This window comes from Phaseolus vulgaris, chromosome 11 (assembly GCF_051622355.1).
Source record: "Phaseolus vulgaris cultivar YP4 chromosome 11, ASM5162235v1, whole genome shotgun sequence".
Classification (NCBI taxonomy): domain Eukaryota; kingdom Viridiplantae; phylum Streptophyta; class Magnoliopsida; order Fabales; family Fabaceae; genus Phaseolus; species Phaseolus vulgaris.
The window spans coordinates 50,466,886-50,489,245 of record NC_143508.1 but is presented as its reverse complement, the minus strand read 5'-3'; the positions used below and the strand labels follow the sequence as shown (position 1 = coordinate 50,489,245).

The following is a 22,360-nucleotide window of genomic DNA, read 5'->3' as shown; positions in this document are numbered from 1 at the left end:
CGTAGATTCCATCATCGCCCCTCTCCTACTCAAACTCACCCTTGTTGGGATTCTATCCAGCAACACTCTCCAAGCTGTCACGATCACATTTGGGAATGCCTTAATCTTCCAAAAGAAATTAAACACATCAGATTGGGTTCCACGAGACTGCTTGGTAAGGCACTCGTAAGCAGAATTCACAGAAAAAAGGTCTGGTTCTTCCTTCCCCCACACCTGCACATCCACATTATTCCTTCTCAATAGTGTCCCCATAGCAGACATTCCTATACACTGATTTAATGATTCAATGCCATCGTATTTAAATATATCAGTTCAGATTTCTATGTCCTGTGTATGACAAAATAACGTCTTCTTCTTCTCAATTCAACTAAGATCAGTCACTATGTTATATTTTGGTAAGGATTTCAAGATCACATACATTGCTCATTCAAAGTAGTGGTGGTGAAGTTAAGACAGACTTTGACCGTGCAAAGAAAGTAGTTACATATATATCTGCATGAAAATGAATCCCAAGGAAAGAGAAAAAAGAATGAGATAATAGGTTTTGTTGATCAAATTAACTAAATATCCACAAACTTTGACTAAATGCATCAAAGTTGCTTGATATTTCATTTAATTGAACAAAGCAATAATGTTAATTAAATGAAAGTATTTTAACCATCTCATCAAGTAGTCATGCTTCCAGAGTATGTCATATACTATTCCTCAACATAAAATTCATTCACAGCAGAAGCATTGTTGCTTTGAACTGTAACCATGTGCAGCAGAAGCAACAAACAATAATATAACAAAATAAAATTGCAGCAGTTGACAATGGTATGTGAAAATTACACACGTTCAACACTATATCTACTGCACAAGATGAATAGTAATCTCATATAACATCATTTATATATTGTTCTCAACTCTGCTTAACATTCCTAAGCTTATTGAGCTTGTGATGAACATAATCAATGGTAAAAAATTGCATCATGAACCTCCAGAATAGATAATTCAGTTAGTTCAAGTGCAATCAATGTTCATAATCTTGTCAAAAAACATTTCCTACATTCTTTATAGTACAGAAAATAATAAATATCGGTTCATATGTTTGCACTCAAACTAATGTCTAAAGCACATTGGAATAACCATCTTCCAGGCTAGCCACTAGGTACTCTGCATCTCATCCACCACCGGCTTTCAAAGGTTCTGGTGAGACGTTGGCTATCCCTGAGTCAGATTACAGGTTCTTAAACAAGATCGAATAGCTGACACAAAGCCTGTATATTAATAGCTGCCGTTGCACAAGAATCAAAACCCCACAACTGACTTGACTGAGAAGTTCCAGAAGTCACATGGTTATGGTCAATGGCAAAATGGTCTCCAAGAAGGGTCATTGTTGTATCAGTTGTTGCCATCCCCAGAACCTAAGTCATGCCAATCTGAAGCAAACAAGAGTCTGGACGAGTGATATTCAAGAGGGACAAGGTTTGATTTTCACTGTCAGGAGTCCAAATCTAATCAACAAACTCTAATTTTGGAATGTTTCCTGCACATGAATTAAGGAATTGAGGATGAAACCTAACCTATGCCTTTTCATTAAAACTGATAAATGAATTCATAGCGATGTACCAACTCTATCATATAAAATAAGTATTAACAAGTATCTAAAGACTCGTAATATAAACATGAAATCTCAAAATAATTAAGAAATTTCAGATTATGCCAAAGAAGTATGTGATAATTTATAAAGATGTGAAATGTTCTCTTAGTAATCTTCCCCCATACAGCACATTGAAAATTACTAACCTATAAATGTCTGGAAGGATAGTAGTTCGTTCAATGATTTCTCACTGGCTTTCTAAGATTATTTTGATTTTCACGTGAATATTCAACTAAATATAAGCATCGCTATTCAATTTCAAAAGTGAATATCGATAATTGTAATTCTTGCACGTAAAACAGAACATTTGTGATGAAAATGATCAATTAGATATTAAATTATTTGAACTAAATAAGATTGTATTTGAGATGCTTAAAAGATAGTGTGGGAGAATTTGCACCTGATGAAAATGTAGGCATATGAGAATTGGTGTCTTAGGTATTTCCAATTTCTGGTTCATCTTCAATGTTTACTCGTTTTCCATTAGTAATCCATATAGGAATCTTTTTCCAGTCTTCGCCTTCTTCTTTCTTGCCCCGCTGTTTGAGCAACGGACAGTCTATAATTGTGAGTTGTGAAATGGATTTTGGAAGACCCTCCTCTGGCAAGCATTCCAGTATTGGACAATTCTGAATAACCAATTTCTGAAGAGAGGAAAGGTGACAGACCCTTGTAATCCAGTTTTTTAAGTTTTGGACAATCACGTATCTCTAGATTAGTAGGAGAGAGTGGGAGCAAACCTTCATCCGGAAAACACTCCACATCCTCTTCTTTAAAAGACAAGGATTCTATGGAAGGGTTGGTTCTCCAAACCCCCTTCTTTAGTGAGGCAACAAGTTTGGAGCAATTCCAGAGAGAGATGTGTTTTAGATTTGATGGCAAACATCCCTCGGACAACTCCACTCCTGGACAATCCATTATATTCAGAAAATGAAGAGATGGAAGGAGGGCAGATATGTGTTTAGGCATTGATTTCAATTTCTCCAATCCTTTAATATAAAAGCTCTCTAGCTGAAGTGCAAATAACCCTTCATTGGGAAATGATTCAAATTCAGAGCAATGTTGAATCGACAGATTCTTCAAATGACGATGAGGGTGCCCCTGTGATATCATCCGTAGGTTACCACAATTGCCTAATTTAAGCCCGCACAGATTTGGGAATAAGTCTAGAGGGAAGTTCGTCAGAGAGTCACAACATTCATTGATATCCAATTCTACAAGGAAATGGTAACAATGGTTTATGAGAATATTCATGCCCGGACAAATATGAATACTCAAGGATTCAATATGGTGCAACAACATATCAAATGAAGATGTCTCTTTCTTCACACCTTCAATTTCTACCGCCTTGGGAGTCGAAGCCACAAGTTGTTTGCAGTCAAAAACAGTTAGCTCTTTTAAATGAGGAAGATGCTCTGGCAAGTGCCCTTTCAGTTTAGGACAAGCCAACACGGAAAGTTGTTAAAGACTTGGAAAAGCACCCGTCATGCATTGCCATTCTTCCCATCCATTCATATCATGAAAGGTCAACGTTTCCAAGGATGCAAATGCAGAAGAGTTATTCCCGTAAAAATCAGCATCTATCCTCACTATCTCATCAAGGCCCTCAATTGTCAATTGCTTGAGAGATGCCAAAAGTCCAAGGGAAGGCAACCATTGGCAATATTTACAGTTATACAAGTTTAGGGACACCACATGCAATAGAAATTTATCAGATAACCAACGTGGAAATTGTGTGCCACCATAGTGATAGATTGACAACTGCTCCAAATATCTAGAAGGTTGCAGATTCGCTAGTACTTCTCTTTCTTTTATTGAATCCTCATTGTTCCGCATCCAATCCCATTGTAAATCTAGCCCCACAAGATGTGTTTTATTCTTCAAATTCGCTGCCAATGCATCACAGGGATTCACAATATTTTCAAGATTTCTAATTAACATATGTCCATGAAGATCAAGTTATCCTAGTTGTTGAAATCTGAACTCACTACTACTTTTTCCAACCTCAAACACACTCAACCATACTTGAAGACTCTTCAAGTTTCCTAAAAGCACTGGAGCCTTTATTAATGTAGTTCCCATAAGTTCAATGCGGCGCAACTTAGTGAGCTCAATCAAAGTCGAGGGCAGCTCCTTCAAAAACTCACATTTGTTCAGCTTCAACACTTGCAAGTTACAAAGTGAACACGCTGAGTTGGGAAGTCTCTCTATAAGGATACCAGAAAGGTCTAATGAACGGAGATGTATGAGATCGGCTATAGTGTCAAGCACCTCTTTTATATTAAGGCAGCTCGACAAAGATAAGAGTCGTAAGAACTTAAAGTTGGAGATCAACTCTTGTATTGACATCCCAAAATTCGTAGACATGGACAAAAATGTCCGTAGCCTTTTAGCATCACATAAACTCCTGTACTCATCACATTCAACGGGATCCTTATTTAAAATTGAAAAGTGACGAGTTGTCTTTGGTACGCTTCTTGGTCTATCAACACCTAAACTGTAGCACATTTCACTAGAAACATATTTTGCTAAATCATTCAGAAGGTCGTGCATTACAAAACATGTTTCGTTGTACCAAATTGATTGCTGAAAGAATGACCTTGATAATAGATCATTGAAGTATTGTTCACCTATTTCTTCTGGAGACTCCCTCTCGTGAGAACATTGTAGGAAATTCTGAGCCATCCATGAGAGAATTAAGCTCTCCTTCTCAAACTTATGGTCTTTGGGGAATAAAGCACAATAAGCGAAACATCTCTTGAGATTAGAAGGAAGATGGTAATAGCTCAACAACAAAGCGGGGATGATTTTACTATCTTCAATTCGTAAGTCCCATATGTTGCTTCTCAGTACACTTTCCCACTCTGAAACAGATGACTTTGACTGTAAAAGAGATCCTACTGTTTCAAGGGCTAGAGGCAGTCCTTGGCACTTTTCAGCTATCTTCATGCCAATCTCCTTCAACACAAAACTCGACTTAGAGTTATCATTTTGGAATGCATGTTTAGCAAAAACTTGCCAGCTGTTATCTTTATGTAATTGCTTTAGTTGGTGAATATTGTTTGACTCCATGATAGAAGCAACTTTGTTACTGCGTGTTGTGATGAGAATTTTACTTCCCTTAACCCCATATTTAAGAGGAGTTTGCAATAATTTCCACTGGTCTCAGTGTTCGTTCCAGACATCATCCAGAACGAGGAGAAACTTCCTTCCTGCCAACGTTTCTTTCAATCGTCCTTGAACCATTTCTAGGTCTACACTATCATCTTTTGATTTAGTGATTGCCCCAACAATTGCTTTTGTTACCATAAAAACATCAAATTCATCCGAAACACAAAGCCAACCTTTGATAGCAAATTTATCCTCTATCATTGGGTCATTGTACACATGTTGAGCAAGTGTGGTCTTACCCATCCCACCCATACCCACAACAGAAAGTATTGATAGTTGGCTATGCTCTTCAGTGTCATCAGAAGTCATCCATTTAAGGATCATTTCTTTTTCATCATCTCTTCCATAAATAATATTTTCAACCACCAGATGGCAATTTATGTAAGACATTACTACTCAACCCTAACCCAACCCCTACTCCGCTAGCATTTTTCAAACCTAGATCATCCTTTTGGCTTAGAAGAGATTCTAGGTCATCAAGGACTTCTACAATCCTGGATTCAAAACTGCATACCTTGCTAGAACTGCTGTGGAATTGAACTTCCAACTCATATCTGGAGAATTCATACTCTATTTCCTCCATCAGATCCTCTGTATCAAGCAACACATCTCTGACCTCATCAAGCCATGCCTTCACATACGCATTTCTGAACTGCTTCTGTTCTGCATCATCAACCACAGCATTAACGGACACCAGCTTCCTCTTCAACTTCTTCAGCAGCTTCTCATCGAGCTTTCTTCCACGAAAGTAGTCCAGAACTTGACGAGAATCAAGCTTGTCAAACAGCACCTGAAGAACAGCACCGAAAAGGGCACCACCAAGTGTTTCTATCACTGGCATGGTTGGAAAGGAAGTAATCTAATCAAAGTAAAGAAATAACTGAAAATTAGAAGCAGAGCTTAGTTATGTGAATGAAGGGTCAAGCGTGAAGGCAGATAGAGAAGAGTTAAAATTTAACAAATAATTAAGTGATGATTTGGTTAAACATGTCAATCAATAGATGTTGATTATTACCGACACCACAACTTGGATTCAGACAATTAATTTTCTTTTTATTGCTTTATGTACTTTAATGAAATTTCTAGGAACTTTAATGCATTGAGTCAATTTTGGCGGCTAACTTAACAAAATAAAAAACACGAGGGTCCTTCAACTTACATTCTTTTTTAACAATTTGCAGACATAGTAATTCTTTCTTTTTTTTGGTTGTTTGATATTGCTATATTTTTGTAAGAATTCCTTTTTCATTTTCTTTTTGACATTCCTATACACTGATTCAATGCAATCGTATTTAAATATATCAGTTCAGATAATATTCTTCATTATAATACTCACATACGTCCGTTCAGTTCCTTCTAAGTGTTGTGTGTGACAAAATAACTTCTTCTTCTTCCCTATTCAACTAAGATCAGTCACTATGTTTTATTTTGGTAAGGATTTCAAGATCACATATACTGCTCGTTCAATGTTAAGGTCACTGACATTGACCGTGCAGAGAAGATAGTTACATAGAATCATATCCCCATGAAATGAATCCCAGTGAAAAAGAAAACAGAATGAGATAATAGGTTCCATGGATTTATTTATAAATCAAACTAATTAAATAGCCACAAACTTTGACTAAATGCATCAAAGTTGCTTGATATTTCATTCAATTGAAGAAAGCAATGATGTTAATTAAATGAAAGTATTTTAACCATCTCATCAAGTAGTCATGCTTCTAGAGTCTGTCATGGTACTCTTCCTGAACAGAAACTTCATTCACAGCACAAGCATTGTTGCTTTGAACTGTAACCATGAAAAGCAGAAGCAACAAACAATATTATAACAAAATAAAATTGCAGCAGTTGACAATGGTATGTGAAAATTACAGACCTTCCACACTATATCTACAGCACAAGTATGGTGCACATGAATAGTAATCTCATGTAACATATCATTTATATATTGTTCTCAACTCTGCTCAACATTCCAAAGCTTATTGGGCTTGTGAAGAACAGAATCAATGGTAAAAACTTGCATCATTAACCTCTAGAATAGATAATTCGGTTAGTTCAAGTGCAATCAATGTCCATAATCTTGTTAAAAAACATTTCCTACATTAATTCTTTATAATACAGAAAATAATAAATATCTGTTCATATGTTTGCACTCAAACTAATGTCTAAAGCACATTGGAATAACCATCTTCCAGGCTAGCAACTAGCTACTCTGCATCTCATGCACCACCTGCTTTCAAAGGTTCTGGTGAGACGCTGGTTATCCCCCAGTCAGATTAAGGTTGTCTTGTATCTTTTCCATGGACTAAACATTTGGTGTCCTGGTCATCAGCAAACATGAACACTATATAAAAAGTTTTTTTGAAAGAGTTCAATTGCAAGTTAATTGGAGCAAAATTTTGAAAGATTTTAAGATCTATAATGATGAAAAGAAAATATAGTATGTTGTTTCGTTTACGTTCAATAAAAGAGCTCACTTCACATGCACAATGTTTCCTGGCCTGTTTTTGTGCCAAAACGGTTTTATGATCCAGCCAAATATGGATAATCTTTCAAGTCTAATAAATAATAATAAAACGTACATATTCATTCTATATATGATAGTTGTTTTATATTGATTTAGAATAGACAAAAGGATACTAATATTATGATAGACACAAATAGTAGTTTTCAGAGAGATCAATACTTTTTGGCCTAATAATACAGATAAATGATAAATTATCAGTTCAAACAAAAAACATAAGCAAAGAAATTTAAGACATTCTTAACCCATCCAGCTACATGAATTCCAATGTTTCAACTGCAATGCAGTCAATCAATTTAATCAGAGTCTGCAAAAGCATTTGTGTCCACAAGATTCATGATGGTATACAATACATGCAACATCCAAAAAGCAATAGTCTGACCCTTTTGTTGGTACTATAAATCACACCCATAAAATCTTCTTCAGCCAAGCAAATATTGACATTGGACAATCTTGTTAAAGGAATCAACACAGATCTACTAATAATCAAGGTTCAAATCACATATCTATGAAGTGTTCTTAACAAACATCGGATAGCTGACACAGAGCATGTATATTATTAGCTGCCGCTGCACAAGAACCCAAACACCACACCTGACTTGACTGAGAAGTTCCAGAAGTCACATGGTTATGGTCAGTGGCAAAATGGTCACCAAGAAGGCTCATTGTTGTATCAGCTGTGATGGCTTGGTTCTTGCAATCCCCAGAACCTGAGTCATGCCAATCTGAAGCAAACAGGGTTTGATCTTCACAGTCAGGAGGAGTCCAGACCTGATCAACAAACTCTCATTTTGGAATGTTGTCTGCACATGAATTAAGGAACTAAGGAAAAGAATTCATAGTGATGTACCAACTCTGTCATATAAAATAAGTATTAACAAGTATCTAAGGACTCATAATATAACATGAAATCTCCAAAATAATTAAGAAATTTTAGATCATGCCAAAGAAGTATGTGAAGATTTATAAAATGTGAAATGTTCTCAATAATCATCCCCCATACTGCACATTGAAAATTACTAACCAGTAAATGTCTGGAGGAATAGCTGTTGTTCAACGAATTCTCAGTGACTTCCTAAGAGCAGGTCACTCATTCAATAAAAAATATTTTCATTTTAACGTGAATATTTAACTATGTATAAGCATCGCTATTGAACTTCAAAAGTGAATATCGATAATTGTAATTCTCGCAAGTAAAACAGAACATTAAAACGAAGATGAGTTGATGCGTGATGAAAATGATCAACTACATATTAACATATTTGTACTAAATAAGATTGTATTTGAAATAATTCAAAGATAGTGTGGAGAATTGGCACCTTAAAAAAATGTAGGCATAAGAGAATTGGTGTCTTAGGAATTTCCAATTTCTGCTTCGTCTTCAATGTTTACTCGTTTTCTATTTGTAATCCATATAGTTTTAATGTGAGCAATCTTTTCCCAGTCTTCGCCCTCTTCTTTCTTGTACCGCTGTTTGAGCAATGGACAGTCTGTAATTCTGAGTTGTGAAATGGATTCTGAGAGACCCTCATCTGGCAAGCATTGGAGTATTGGACAATTTTCAAGAACCAATTTTCGAAGAGAAGAGAGGTGACAAAGACCCTTGTAGTCCAGTTTCTTAAGATTTGGACAATCTTTTATGATTAGATCAGTAAGAGAGAGTGGGAGCAAACCTTCATCTGGAAAACACTCCACATCGCCTTTTTGAATATACAAAAATTTTAGGGAAGTGTTAGTTTCCCAAACACCCTTCTTTAGTGAGGCAACAAGTTTGGAGCAATTCAATAGCCGCATTTCTTTTAGATTTGATGGCAAACATCCCTCAGACAACTCCACTCCTGGACAATCACGGATGGACAGATAATGAAGAGATGGAAGGAGGGCGAACATGCGTTTAGGCATTGATTTCAATTTCTCCATTCCTATAATACAAAACCTCTTTAGTTGAGGTCCAAATAATCCTTCATTGGGAAATGATTCAAATTCAGAGCAATGTTGAATTGACAAACTCTTCAAATGAAGATGAGGGTGTCCCTGTGATATTATTTGTAGGTTACGACAATTGCCTAAATCAAGGTTACAGAGTCTTGGGAATAAGTCTAGAGGGAAGTTCGTGAGAGAGTCACAACATTGAAGGATATGCAATTGTACAAGGAAATGGTAGCAATGGTTTATGGGAATATTCATGCCCGGACAAATAAAAATACTCAAGGATTCAAGATGATGCCCTATCATATCAAATGAAGATGTCTCCATCTTCACATCTTCATTTTCTACTACCCTAGTAGTCGAAGCTACAAGTTGTTTGCAACTCTTGATACATAGATTCTTTAAATGAGGAAGATTTGGCAAGTGCCCTTTCAGTTTGGGGCAATTCGTCACAGAAAGATCTTGAAGATGTGGAAAAGCACCCGTCATGCATTGCCATTCTTCCCATTCCTTCATATTAGTAAAGCTCAACGTTTCCAAGGATGCAAATGTAGAAGAGTTGTTCCCGTAAAAATCAGCATCTATCCTCACTATCTCATCAAGGCCCTCAATTTCCAAGTGCTTGAGAAATGTCAAAAGTCCAAGGGAAGGCAACCATTGGCAATATTTACAGTTATACAACCCTAGGGACCGAACATTCAACAAAAATGTATCAGATAACCAACGTGGAAATTGTGGGCCCGAATAGTTAAAGATTGACAACTGCTCCAAATGTCTACAAGGTTGCAAATTCTCTAATACTTCTCTTTCTTTTATTGAATCCTCATTGTTTCGCTTAAACTTCCATGTTAAATTTAAGTCCACCAAATGTGTTTTATTCTTCAAATCAGCTGCCAATGCATCACAGGGATTCACGATATTTTCAAGATTTTTAATTAACAGCTTTCCACGAAGATCAAGTTGTCCTAGTTGTTGAATATTGAACTCACTACTACTTTTTCCAACCTTAAACCCACCCATCCATACTTGAAGATTCTTCAACTTTCCTAAAAGCACTGGAGTCTTTCTTAAAGTAGTTTCCTTAAGTTCAAGGTAGCGTAAATTTGAGAGTTCATGCAAAGTCGAGGGCAACTCCTTCAAAAACTTACAGTAATTCAGCTTCAACACTCGCAAGTTACAAAGTGAACATGTTGAGTCGGGAAGTCTCTCTATATAAGTATGTGAAAGATCTAATGAACGGAGATGTATGAGATTGGCTATAGTGTCAGGCACCTCTTTTATGTTACGACAGTAAGACAAAGATAAGAGTCGTAAGAACTTAAAGTTGGAGATCAACTCTTGTACTGACATCCCACAATCCGTAGATATGGACAAAAATGTTCGTAGTCTTTTAGCATCACATAAACTCCTATACTCATCACATTCAACACGATTATTTGCATTTGAAAAGTGACGGGTTGTCTTTGATACGCTTCCTGGTCTATCAACACCCAATCTGTAGAAGATTTCACCAGAAACATATTTTGCTAAATCATTCAGAAGGTCGTGCATTACAAAACATGTTACCTTGTACCAAATTGAATGATGAAAGAATGACCTTGATAGTAAATCATTGAAGTATTGCTCACCTACTTCTTCTGGAGACTTACTCTGCTGAGAGCTTTGTAGAAAATTTTCACCCATCCATAAGAGAATTAAGCTCTTCTTGTCATACTTATGGTCTTTGGGGAATAACGCACAATAAGCGAAACATCTCTTGAGATGAGAAGGAAGATGGTAATAGCTCAACAACAAAGCGGGGATAATTTTACTATCTTCTATTGGGAAGTCCCATATGTTGCTTCTCAATACATCTTCCCACTCTGAAACAGATGACTTTGACTGTAAAATACAACCTATCGTTTCAAGGGCCAGAGGCAGTCCTTGACACTTTTCAACTATCTTCATGCCAATCTCCTCCAACACATAATTCGACTTAGAGTTATCATCTCGGAATGCATGTTTAGCAAAAACTTGCCAGCTGTGATCTTTTTGTAATTGCCTTAGTTGGTGAATATTGTTTGACTCCATGATAGAAGCAACTTTGTTACTGCGAGTTGTGATAAGAATTGTACTTCCCTTAACACCATATTTAAGAGGAGTTTGCAATGATTTCCACTGGTCTCTGTGCTCGTTCCAGACATCATCCAGAACGAGGAGAAACCTCTTTCCTGCCAACTTTTCTTTCAATCGCCCCTGAACCATTTCTAGGTCTACACTATCATCTTTTGATTTAGTGATTGCCCCAACAATTGCTTTTGTTACCATAAAAACATCAAATTCATCTGAAACACAAACCCAACCTTTGATAGCAAATTTACCCTCTATCAATGGGTCATTGTACACATGTTGAACAAGTGTGGTTTTACCCATCCCACCCATACCCACAACAGAAAGTATTGATAGTTGGCTATGCTCTTCAGTGTCAGAAGTCATCCATTTGAGGATCATTTCTTTTTCATCATCTCTTCCATAAATAACATTTTCAACCACCAAAGATGTTGATGGCAATTTACGTGACACATTACTGCTCAACCCTAACCCAACCCCTACCCCGCTAGCATTTTTCAAACCTAGATCATCTTTCTGGCTTAGAAGAGATTTTAGGTCATCAAGGACTTCTACAATCCTGGATTCGAAACTGCATACCTTGCTAGAACTGCTCTGGGGTTCAACTTCCAACTCATATCTAGAGAATTCATACTCAATTTCCTCCATCAGATCCTCTGCATCAAGCAAAACGTCTCTGACGCCATCAAGCCATGCCTTCACATACGTATCTCTGAACTGCTTCTGTTCTGCATCATCAACCACAGCCTTAACGGACACCAGCTTCCTCTTCAACTTCTTCAGCAGCTTCACATCGAGCTTTTTTCCACGAAAGTAGTCAACAACTTGACGAGAATCAAGCCTGTCAAACAGCACCTGAAGAACAGCACCAAAAAGAGCACCACCAAGTGTTTCTATCACTGGCATGGTTGAGTAGGAAGTAGCTTCTCAAAGAAAAGAAATATCTGAAAATTTGAAGTGGAGCTTTATAATGTGAATGAAGGGTGAAGCGTGAACGCAGATAGGGAAGAGTTAACATTTAACAAATTGCAATAAGTGATGATTTTGTTAGAGACGACTTTACTTCAATCCAAGGTTCCATGGTCAACCAATAGCTGTTGATTTTTACCGACAGCACAACTTGGTTTCTGACAATCAAGCTTTGTTTTTCCTTGTTTATTTACTTCAATGAAATTTCCAGCCAATTGTGGCGGCTAACTTAACAACAAAAAACCCGAGGGACCATCAACTTACATTATTTTGAGCCATGACAAGTTGTAGACATACTCGTAATTCTTTCTTTTTTTTGGTTTTTTGACATTGCTATATTTTTGTAAAATTCCTTTTTCATTTTGTTTTTGACATTCCTATACACTGATTCAATGATCAATGTGATCAATCCAGTTTATCATTTTTATTTTGATAGGGACCGTGGCTAGGACACCCTGCCAGCTTGGTGCAGTACAAGGTGGATGAAACTGCATTAATGGCTTCTTTTTCTATGCTTTATTAGAAAGTTTGAAAGTTTGAAATATAATAAATGTTAATGTCGCGATTAGCATGATAATTAACGCTTATCCAGCTAAATAAACCACAGAATAACTAATCAAACATTATTAAACAATATAACTTCATCTCTAAGGTAAAAGTTTATTCAACTAAAAAATTGTGAAAAATAATATATATAGATAATAATTATAAGTACATATATTTCTTATTACATATTCACTGTTATATTTATAACTAGTCTAATTTGATTCATATTTATTAGTTAACTAGAGTAATGGAGTGTCTTTATTTCTACACTTCCTACCAATTGAAAATAGGGAAAGACAACTTCTACTTGACCATTGAAGTTGGAGATGACTCATGATTCAAGTTGTTTCTTCCTGCACTTCCATAATTTCTCCTAGCATCTCATTGGTCAATCAAAAGACCATTTTATCCTTAAAAACACATTTTTAATCTACAATCCAATTTTATTTTTGTTTCTATTTACACATCCGGATTGTATAATGTGAAAGACATTTCTAAATCTAAAAATACCTTTCATATTATATAATACAAATTTTTATTTTTTTTTACTTTAACAAAAGTACATCCCGATTCACAAAATTTAGAAATACTTTTCAGATTTTGGAATCCATAAATATATTTTGGATTCTATTGTTTTTTAAAGAAACTTGTTCTAAATTATAAAATCCATAAGTACCCTTTGATTCTATAATCCAAAGTTTTTTGGGATCATTCATTCTGAAATGAAAATCATCAATAGAATAGAGAGTATTTGGGGTATTTTAAGAAGTATGGGATGTCACAAGAAGCTATGGAGTTGCGGGAAGAAATAGCTTTTAGCCCTTAACCCTTTAACCCTTAACCATTATCAAATATTGAAAAAGACCTTAATATTGCACGAGAGCATTTCAAACCTACACCCAACACAATTATATGAAAAGTTTGTTTTTCCCTTAATGATTTAAAAGCTAGGTTCATTGAGACACACACAACACTGCGTCGGAGAGAAGGGTGGCGACGGATAGAGAGGGAGTTGTCAATGGAGGAGAAGAATTGTGCACTGGAAAAGGCAGTGTTGGTGGGTTGTGAGTTTTCATGAAAATGGTGACTTCCAAATTTATATATCCGAAAGTATTATTTCTATTCTGGATATCCATATCCGTAAGTCAAATCACGCAATTTTGGATATGAACGTTCGAAACTTATATGTCACTTCTGGATATGACAATCTAGAAGCTTAATTGGACAACTTAAATGACCTTTCGGATGCAAATATCTGGAACCAACTGACCTCACTTTGGATTTCAAAATTCGAAGTACATAATAATCACTTTTGGATTGTTTCATCCGTAAAGCAAACACGAATGACAAGGGCTATTTTGAGTTTTAAATTTTATGTTGGGTGCAGATTTGAAATGATATATGCATGGAGAAATAACCTACAAAAAGATGACAAAAAAGAATGATACATTCTAGATATTACAATATGAAAATTAATCATTTGGAACATAAACTTTTTTTTTCAGGGTCTATGCGGCTGAGCTTAGAAGGATCAATGTGTTGTTATGAATTTAGGTCTAATTGTATATAATTCTTTCTGTTTGATCCTTTCCTGGAATGATAAGGAAAAAATGTCTAATAAATAATAATATATAAAAAAAAATATACTAATATTGATAGACATAAATAGTAATTTAATTGGTTGGTGAATGTTATTACTTCTGAAAAATATTATGTAGGCATTCAAGAACAAGGAATATTACATCTACGTTAACAAAGGATATTGATACAAGGCTTCTAGAAGCAAGCTAATATTAATTTTATCTTTTTCTAATTCTTAGTCGTTTCTTTTTGTATATATGTCTAGCCATTATTTCTTTTCTTTTCTTATTCTAGCCTTTATTGGCTCTTTATTTTACATTATGTCTCTTTAACTAGAGCTATAATGAGTGTAGTACTTGTATATATTCATACTCTTTGCTTTGATTTAAGTAAGGAACATAAAATAGAAAAAATATTCCTTCTCATATCTTTTGTCTTCCTTTTTCTCTTTTGTTCATATATGTTCTATTTTATAATATGGTATGATAGCTCTGAAGGGATCTGGTTGCTACATTTATCCATGGGTGAAGTTGTTGATCCCTCACAAAATTTTTGTTCACCTTACCATATTAGTTCATCTGATAATCCTTCATTTCTCGTTGTCCCTATTATTCTTGAGGGACCAAATTATCACCATTGGTCTCGTTTATTTCAAATGAGTCTCATTTCAAAGAACAAGATAGGTTTCATTAATGGGACCATAGAAGCTCCCTTTCCTACCATCTTATTATCTCCAACATGGCAAAGAGCCAATATGTTGGTTGTTTCTTGGATGCTCAAGGTTGTTTCTCCACCCATCCTACAAAGTATAATTTGTATGGACAATGCCTTTGACATATGGAATCATTAAAAGAGAGGTTCTCACGAGACAAAATTCATATTTCTGATCATCAGAAGATGATTTCTTCTTTCAAACAATATTCTAATAATGATGAGCAAAATCATGAAGGTTCAAAGACAAAAGTGCAGTCTAAAAAAAATGTTTTACTCATGAGCAGTATCAAACATTGTTAGCTCTTTTGCAACCGTCCAAATCCATTGGTAGTGTTTCTAATCAAGTCTTTGTTATTCCTTCCAACATGACAACACAAACTGGTAATAAATTTCTTTCTTCCTTCGGTTCTTGGATTCTTGATAGTGGTGTTATTGACCACATTTGTTCATCCTTAACTCATTTCACTTCATATCATCAAATTAATTCAATTTATGTCAAATTACCAAATGGAAATCAAGTCATTGCCAATTATTTTAGAATTATTTTTCTCAATCAAAATCATGCCATAGACAATGTTCTATATATTTCTTGTTTCATTTTTAATCTTCTTTCAGTAGCAAAATTTATTTATATATCTTGTGTTCTTACCTTTGACTCTAATGGTTGTCACATTCTGGACAACAACTCCTTAAAAACTATAGCAAGAACTCTCATGATACAATCTCATTTACCCAAAATTTATTGGTCATATTTTGTGATACATGTTGCGCATATTGTAAACATGCTTCCAATACCTATTTTAAATTATTCTTCTCCTTATGAAATGTTATACAAATCTACAACAGATTTTAATGAATTAAAGGTGTTTGGATCTTTGTGCTATGCTAGCACTTTGTCAACAAACAAAAGAAAATTTGATCCAAGGGCATTAAAATGTGTTTATTGGTTTTGAAAGAGGGACAAGATGTGTAATGTTGAATATTCAATACAGAGATATTTTTGTATCTAGGGATGTTGTCTTCTATGAAAATGTTTTTCCATATCAAAGGTTTCAAGGTACTAGCAATGAAACTAACAATCCTAATATTCATGATCAAATTTTGTTTACTGAAGATCAACCTGTTTTGAGTCAATCATCACAAGTCATTCTTGCACCTTATGATAATGCTCTGGAAATAACAGTAATAATAATTGTGAGTCAGACATTGAGATTCCAGAAAAAGTTTGTTTCTACATAGACCAAAACCTCAATGAAGATCATGACACAAAACAAAATTCTGAATCAGATCAATCTGTCTAAATGAGTACGAGAATAAAAAAATCACTTGAGTATCTAAAGGATTATCATTGTAATCTTAATGTTTCCAATACTCTCCAAACGTTAAATATTCTTTGAATTTTGTTTTATCCTATAACAATTTATCACATTCTTACATATCTTTTATAATATATATTCAAAATCTTTGTTTTGATTTAAGAAAAAAAAAATATTTCTTCTCATATCTTTTACCTTCCTTTTTTTCTATTTGTTTCTATTTGGTTCATCTCTATTCTATTTTATAATACACATAAACAGTTTTGGTCACAGAAATTTAACTCTACAGTTTAAACTATTTTTTTTATAAGAGGAACATAGATTGTGTTGTTAGCTAGATAACAACCAAGTTCTCTTCTACAATGCGGGGTAAGCTAAACGATGAAGAATTAAGAAATTTTTTGTTTAAAAGATAAAACCGACATGCCAATTTTTTATCATTTACCCAATTTAAACACTTTGCAAGTTTGCCATGCACCTAAATAAAAATGAAACTTAAGAAATTTTCAGGGAGAATAATATCTTTGTGACCTCATAATACAGATAAATGATAAATTATCAGTTCAAACAAATAAACATAAGCAAAAAAAATTCGACATTTTTAACCCATCCAGCTACATGCATTCGAATGTTTCAACTGCAATGCAGTTAAACAATTTAATCAGAGTCTGCAAAATCATTTGTGTCCACAAGATTCATGATGGTATACAATACATGTAACACCCAAAAAGAATTGACAAAGCCACGAAAGTGCATCATTAGTCTGAACCTTTTGTTGGTACTATAAATCACACTCATAAAATCTTCTTCGGCCCAGAAAATATTGACATTGGACAATCTTGTTAAAAGAATGACAGAAATACTTGTAATCGAGTTTCAAATCACACATCTATGAAGTGTTCTTAACCAAGATCGGATAGCTGACACAGAGCAGGCATATTATTTGCCGTAGCACAAGAACCAAAACCCCACACCTGACTTGACTGAGAAGTTCCAGAAGTCATATGCTTACGGTCAGAGGCAAAATGGTCTCCAAGAAGGGTCATTGTTGTATCAGTTGTGATGGCTTGGTTCTTGCCATTCCCAGAACCTAAGTCATGCCAGTCTGAAGCAAACAAGAAGTCTGGACGAGTGAAGTTCAAGAGGGACAAGGTTTGATTTTCACTTTCAGGAGTCCAAACCTGATCAACAAACTCTAATTTTGGAATGTTGCCTGCACACGAATTAAGGTATTAAGGAAGAAACCTAACATATGCCTTTTCATTAAAACTGATAAATGAATTCATAGCGATGTACCAACTCTATATATAAAATAAGTATTAACAAGTATCTAAGGACTCGTAATATAAAATGAAATCTCAAAATAATTAAGAAATTTCAGATTATGCCAAAGAAGTTTGTGATAATTTATAAAGATGTGAAATGTTCTCAGTAACCATCCCCCATACAGCACATTGAAAATTACTAACCTGTAAATGCCTGGAAGGATAGCTGTTCGTCCAATGAATTCTCACTGGCTCTAAGAAGAGCAGGGCACTCATTCAATATTGAAGTCGCACCAAAGGGAGATACAGGGTCTGCGTAATCTTCCCATTCTGTCTCGTACACATTCAAAGCAGAGCTGTCGCCTCTGTCACCAGGGGTTGCAGTAGAAGAATTTGAACTTTTGTCAGAACAATGGTTCTTTGAACTGCTCAGAGTCTTTGCCTGATAAAGTAAGGCATCCAGCAGGCCACTATTTTGTGGAGAAGAACAATCTGACTCGAGTGTACTAATTGGTGTAGGAGACTGAAAGAAATCATCAACTGACTCGAGCAAAGGAGGTGGGGGAGATGTACCCCAGCTACCTAAATCAAGTTCTGGATATTGGAGTGAAGGGAGCTCCAACTTCACAGCCTCAAAAGTTGGCTTAGAAGTAGAGGAATTGCCATTTGAAAGTGAATGGCTGTAACACATTGAATTGTGTGATGAGGGACCAGGATCAAGGAGTGCTTGCATTCCAAATGATTGTGCAATCTTATCAGAATTATTGTCCCGAATTTGAGAAAATGGATATAAACCGTTTTTTCTCGTATCATTGGAACCAATAAACGGTATTGTTGACTCTCTAAGACGCTTGTGCTTAGGTGATGCTGGTGTCATAACACTACAATATTGAGAAGAATCAAGACCTTTTAGCATATTGCCATAAACAGAAGCATCGGGAAACTTTGGTGCATATGGTAAGATTCCCTGATTATCCTTCAGACTGTCAAATATAGCACCATGTATTTCATAACTATTTGTCTGCAATAAATCAAGATGCATTTTATCGCCACCATTAAGTCCACCATTACTTTGGTTACGCTGACTCTCTTGAAAACCTTGCAAACACACTTCAGGAGGATAAAGTGGCAACCCAGCCCGTTGACGCCTCTTGATCCGGGTGTTCCAATAATTCTTTATCTCATTATCGGTGCGACCAGGCAACTACAAGCAAAAGAAATTAACCATTTATAACAGATTGAGGAAAAAAGGCTGATAATATTGAGAAGAAAAAATTGTAGAAGAAACTGATTGAGATATTTACTAAGATATTTACTCATGAATTATGGTAAGTTAATTGAATAATTTAAACCCCTCAATTATGAAAGGCATGAGAATTAAGAAAAAGCAAAAACCATGAGTTTCTTTGCAATTAACTCAATCCCAAAATTGAATGAGTTCATAATGATTAGCATAGATTATGAAGTTCACACTTATTATTATATTATCAACTGAACAAGCTTTACTGTAAATATAATTGTCTTTTCCTTATTTTGGCAAAGATAATATTAAACTATTTTTTCCTGGTGGCACAAGTCCACAACGTCCAATAGAATGTGACACGGGCAACCTTGTAACTATTACTAACGTAATTTGCAATTTAAGTTGTAGATGTGTAGAATTACAAATCACTTACAAACACAGAAAATTAACAACTGCTTTGAAATAAATGTCGCCCACGTTAGAACAATAATGATTATTTAACTTCCTTAACCTGTACGATGATATCCAGAAAAAACTTACAAAGACATTGTAAAGCTTTATATTGCGTAAAAGTTGACATACAAACATACTACACCGTTAATTAACAGTTATACAGAATGAGTGATGTTATAAATTGGAAATCTAACAAAAGACATGTAAACTGTATTCTAACACATTGGTTAGAGTACGCCTACGTCAGCTTATTACCTATTTGGAAATTACCTCTCCAGATGGAAGTTCCTCGATACAATACAAGACATAACATCACAGACATCACTAATAAATAATAGAATTCAAATATTTCAAGAAAACCTTCAGAAAACAAAAAAAATTACAACTACATACACAGGGTTATAGACAAATTATATAGAAAATGCTTACATGTGCTGCCATGCGTGCCCATTTGTTTCCCATTTTGGCATGAAGTTCAGCAATGAACCGCTCCTCTTCTGCAGTAAACGCCCCTTTCTTTAAATTTGGCCTTAGGTGATTAGCCCATCGCAGCCGACAACTTTTTCCGCAACGCAGTAACCCTGTGTGCTTCTGAACAGCATTCCAATTCCCTTCCCCATGCTTGTTAACATAATCCACCAAAATATCATCTTCGGTTGATGTCCACGGACCTTTCTTCAGAACAATACTGGTACTTCCTTCATAACTCTCATCATTCAACTGTGCCGCACTCAGATCACTAGGAAGCACCTCATCTTCAATTTCATTACTCACTCGTCTCATCTTATTTGATATCCTTCCTGCCCAAATATTTCACAACCACGAAGGAAATCCTTAAAATTTGCAGAAGTGAAAAAGAATAAAACCAAGAAAAGTCCTAAATTAGCTTCCAGCTCCACAGCCACTTAATTTTATTTTATTCCTTTACTTTCAGATATTCCTTTTGCACATGGAAGGAGCTGCAAACCTCAGCAAGATAAAACGAGCCGAATGCCATTAAATGATTCACAAGACACAGAAAACAAGAAATGTTCTTTATAATGAAGACACTTTAAAGCTAAAAAGGAATTACAATAGTAAATAAATTGAAAGGAAAATAATCAGAAGCATCAGATTATACCGGGTAAAGTAGTAAAAGCATAAACACCCAATAGCAAAGTTTCTCTACTGCAGCAAAACCTGACACCGAGTATTTAATGATGCTCTCCACTGAATCATGAAACACAAATTTTCCAGACCCAAAAAAAGAAATAACCCATCCAATCCATTTAAGCACGATACTAATCATGCTCACCCATAATATCCGATCAGAAATCAAATATACAGAAGAAAAAAACTGCAACTTATCACATGATCATTGCACACAAAAAACCACACCATAACTTCCACCCCTCAAAACCCACAAAAACCTAGCATGCACACTTATTACGGAATTCATTCTTCCCACCAACCCAACACCCCAAATCTGGTCACCACAACACAGTACACATTTATTACAAATTAATTAACAACCCAAGCAAAGAGTAAATGCATTTAATAGTTCCGCTACTTATTAAGCCCAAAGTTTTAAAAACAACCAGCGATTCTGGCCATTTATTACAGCATTAACTAATTACAATATTAGCAAATTACCTAATAACCCAAGCAAAGAAAAAAATTACTCATTTAATACTTTGGTATTAATTAAGCCAAAGGTTTTAAAGAAAGATCTGCGATTCTGTCTTTCAAAGTTTCTGGGGTTTCTGATCGTGACAGTATTTGTCCTCAATTTTTTACAATATCAAAGAACGTGTGACTTCAATTAAAATAATCGATTTATACAATTTAAAATTCTTTAGATTTGAACGTGATGAATATTCAACAACAGATCCACACAAAATTAAGGGCACCAAGAAAACAAAACAAGAAGGGCAGAAAAACTGAAAAAAAAATAAAAACAAAAACGAGACGGTACCAGAATAGGACGCGACGCAACACTAGAATCCAAAACGACTCGTTTTGCGCGCGGCGAACAGAAGCGCCAATTGAGCTCAGAAGCTGAATGAAACAGTGAAAACCCTGTTCCCAAAATCAAAGCAAACAAACAAAAAAACACGAAATTAATTCCAAATTCCACCCCGCTGTCACCGAAAGCGACGAGCGTCACAAAACGACGCGTTTAATTCATTTTCGTGTTCGGTGTTCGATTTTGAGAAGCCGCGAGAGACAAACCTCGGATCGGAGCGAGGGGCAGAATCGTAAATCCGAGAATTTGAGGTATGATTAGAATCGGGGAAAAGCAAAGCGTGAATTGGGAAGAAGAAGAAGAAGCAGAAGAAACTCACATTGGGATTTGTGTAGAGAGAGAAAGTGTGATTGGGGAATGAAGAGAAGAGAAGAAGTAGGAGAGAGAAAGGGAAGGTAACGATAGTAGCGGCCGCAGAGAATCACAGCACCTTTCACTTGTTCAATTTCTTCAATGTTTCTAAAACCAATGTTGTGTATGTGTGCATGTGTGTTGTGTACTCTTCTTCCTCTTTCACTTCTTTCTTCCATTCATTTATATACTTCTCATGCTTTTTTTCTTCATTCATTTATTTATTATTAAATGGAACACCTTTTTAATTAATCTTTTTTTAGAAAAATAATAAATTCAAATTCTCCTCTTACTAATCATTATTATGATTTCTTAATCAATGTCTAAGAACATTTATTAGCATTAAATACTTTTATTAGTTTTAACTTCTTCAATCTCTTTCATCATTAATGAAAAACTTCTTGCAATAGCATAAATGTTACTCTCCTATTAAAAATATAGTAGTTTTATTTTGCCAATTTATGTATTCACTGAATGCCACACTATATTATAAAAAACTGAGTTTGATTAAAAAAAAATTGCAGTATAATGAAAATGTAAAT

General features: G+C 35.2%; 2 protein-coding genes and 1 pseudogene across 4 annotated transcripts; all 3 read right to left on the bottom strand.

The window, feature by feature from the left end:
- Positions 1-2,076: 2,076 nt before the first annotated feature.
- Positions 2,077-5,654, bottom strand: LOC137810762 (putative disease resistance RPP13-like protein 1; annotated as a pseudogene).
- A 2,350-nt stretch (positions 5,655-8,004) lies between these two features.
- LOC137810748 (putative disease resistance RPP13-like protein 1) lies at positions 8,005-12,605 on the bottom strand. The gene is made up of 2 exons (XM_068612169.2): positions 8,657-12,605; positions 8,005-8,140 (listed from the first exon to the last, which is right to left on the bottom strand). The coding sequence occupies exon 1, from the start codon at positions 12,279-12,281 to the stop codon at positions 8,691-8,693; it is 3,591 nt and encodes a 1,196-aa protein (XP_068468270.2). The 5' UTR covers positions 12,282-12,605; the 3' UTR covers positions 8,005-8,140; positions 8,657-8,690.
- Positions 12,606-17,092: 4,487 nt separating this feature from the next.
- Positions 17,093-21,991, bottom strand: LOC137810789 (transcription factor MYB33). Of its 3 annotated transcripts, none has more exons than XM_068612236.2 (5): positions 21,674-21,991; positions 21,417-21,520; positions 19,892-20,262; positions 17,971-18,970; positions 17,093-17,714 (listed from the first exon to the last, which is right to left on the bottom strand). In XM_068612236.2, the coding sequence occupies exons 3-5, from the start codon at positions 20,243-20,245 to the stop codon at positions 17,404-17,406; spliced, it is 1,665 nt and encodes a 554-aa protein (XP_068468337.1). In that variant the 5' UTR covers positions 20,246-20,262; positions 21,417-21,520; positions 21,674-21,991; the 3' UTR covers positions 17,093-17,403. The 3 variants fall into 3 exon arrangements, with proteins under 3 accessions (XP_068468337.1, XP_068468344.1, XP_090153334.1); XM_068612243.2 differs by having other exon boundaries at positions 21,787-21,991; XM_090297208.1 differs by lacking the exons at positions 21,417-21,520; positions 21,674-21,991 and adding an exon at positions 20,583-21,402.
- Between the last annotated feature and the right edge of the window lie 369 nt (positions 21,992-22,360).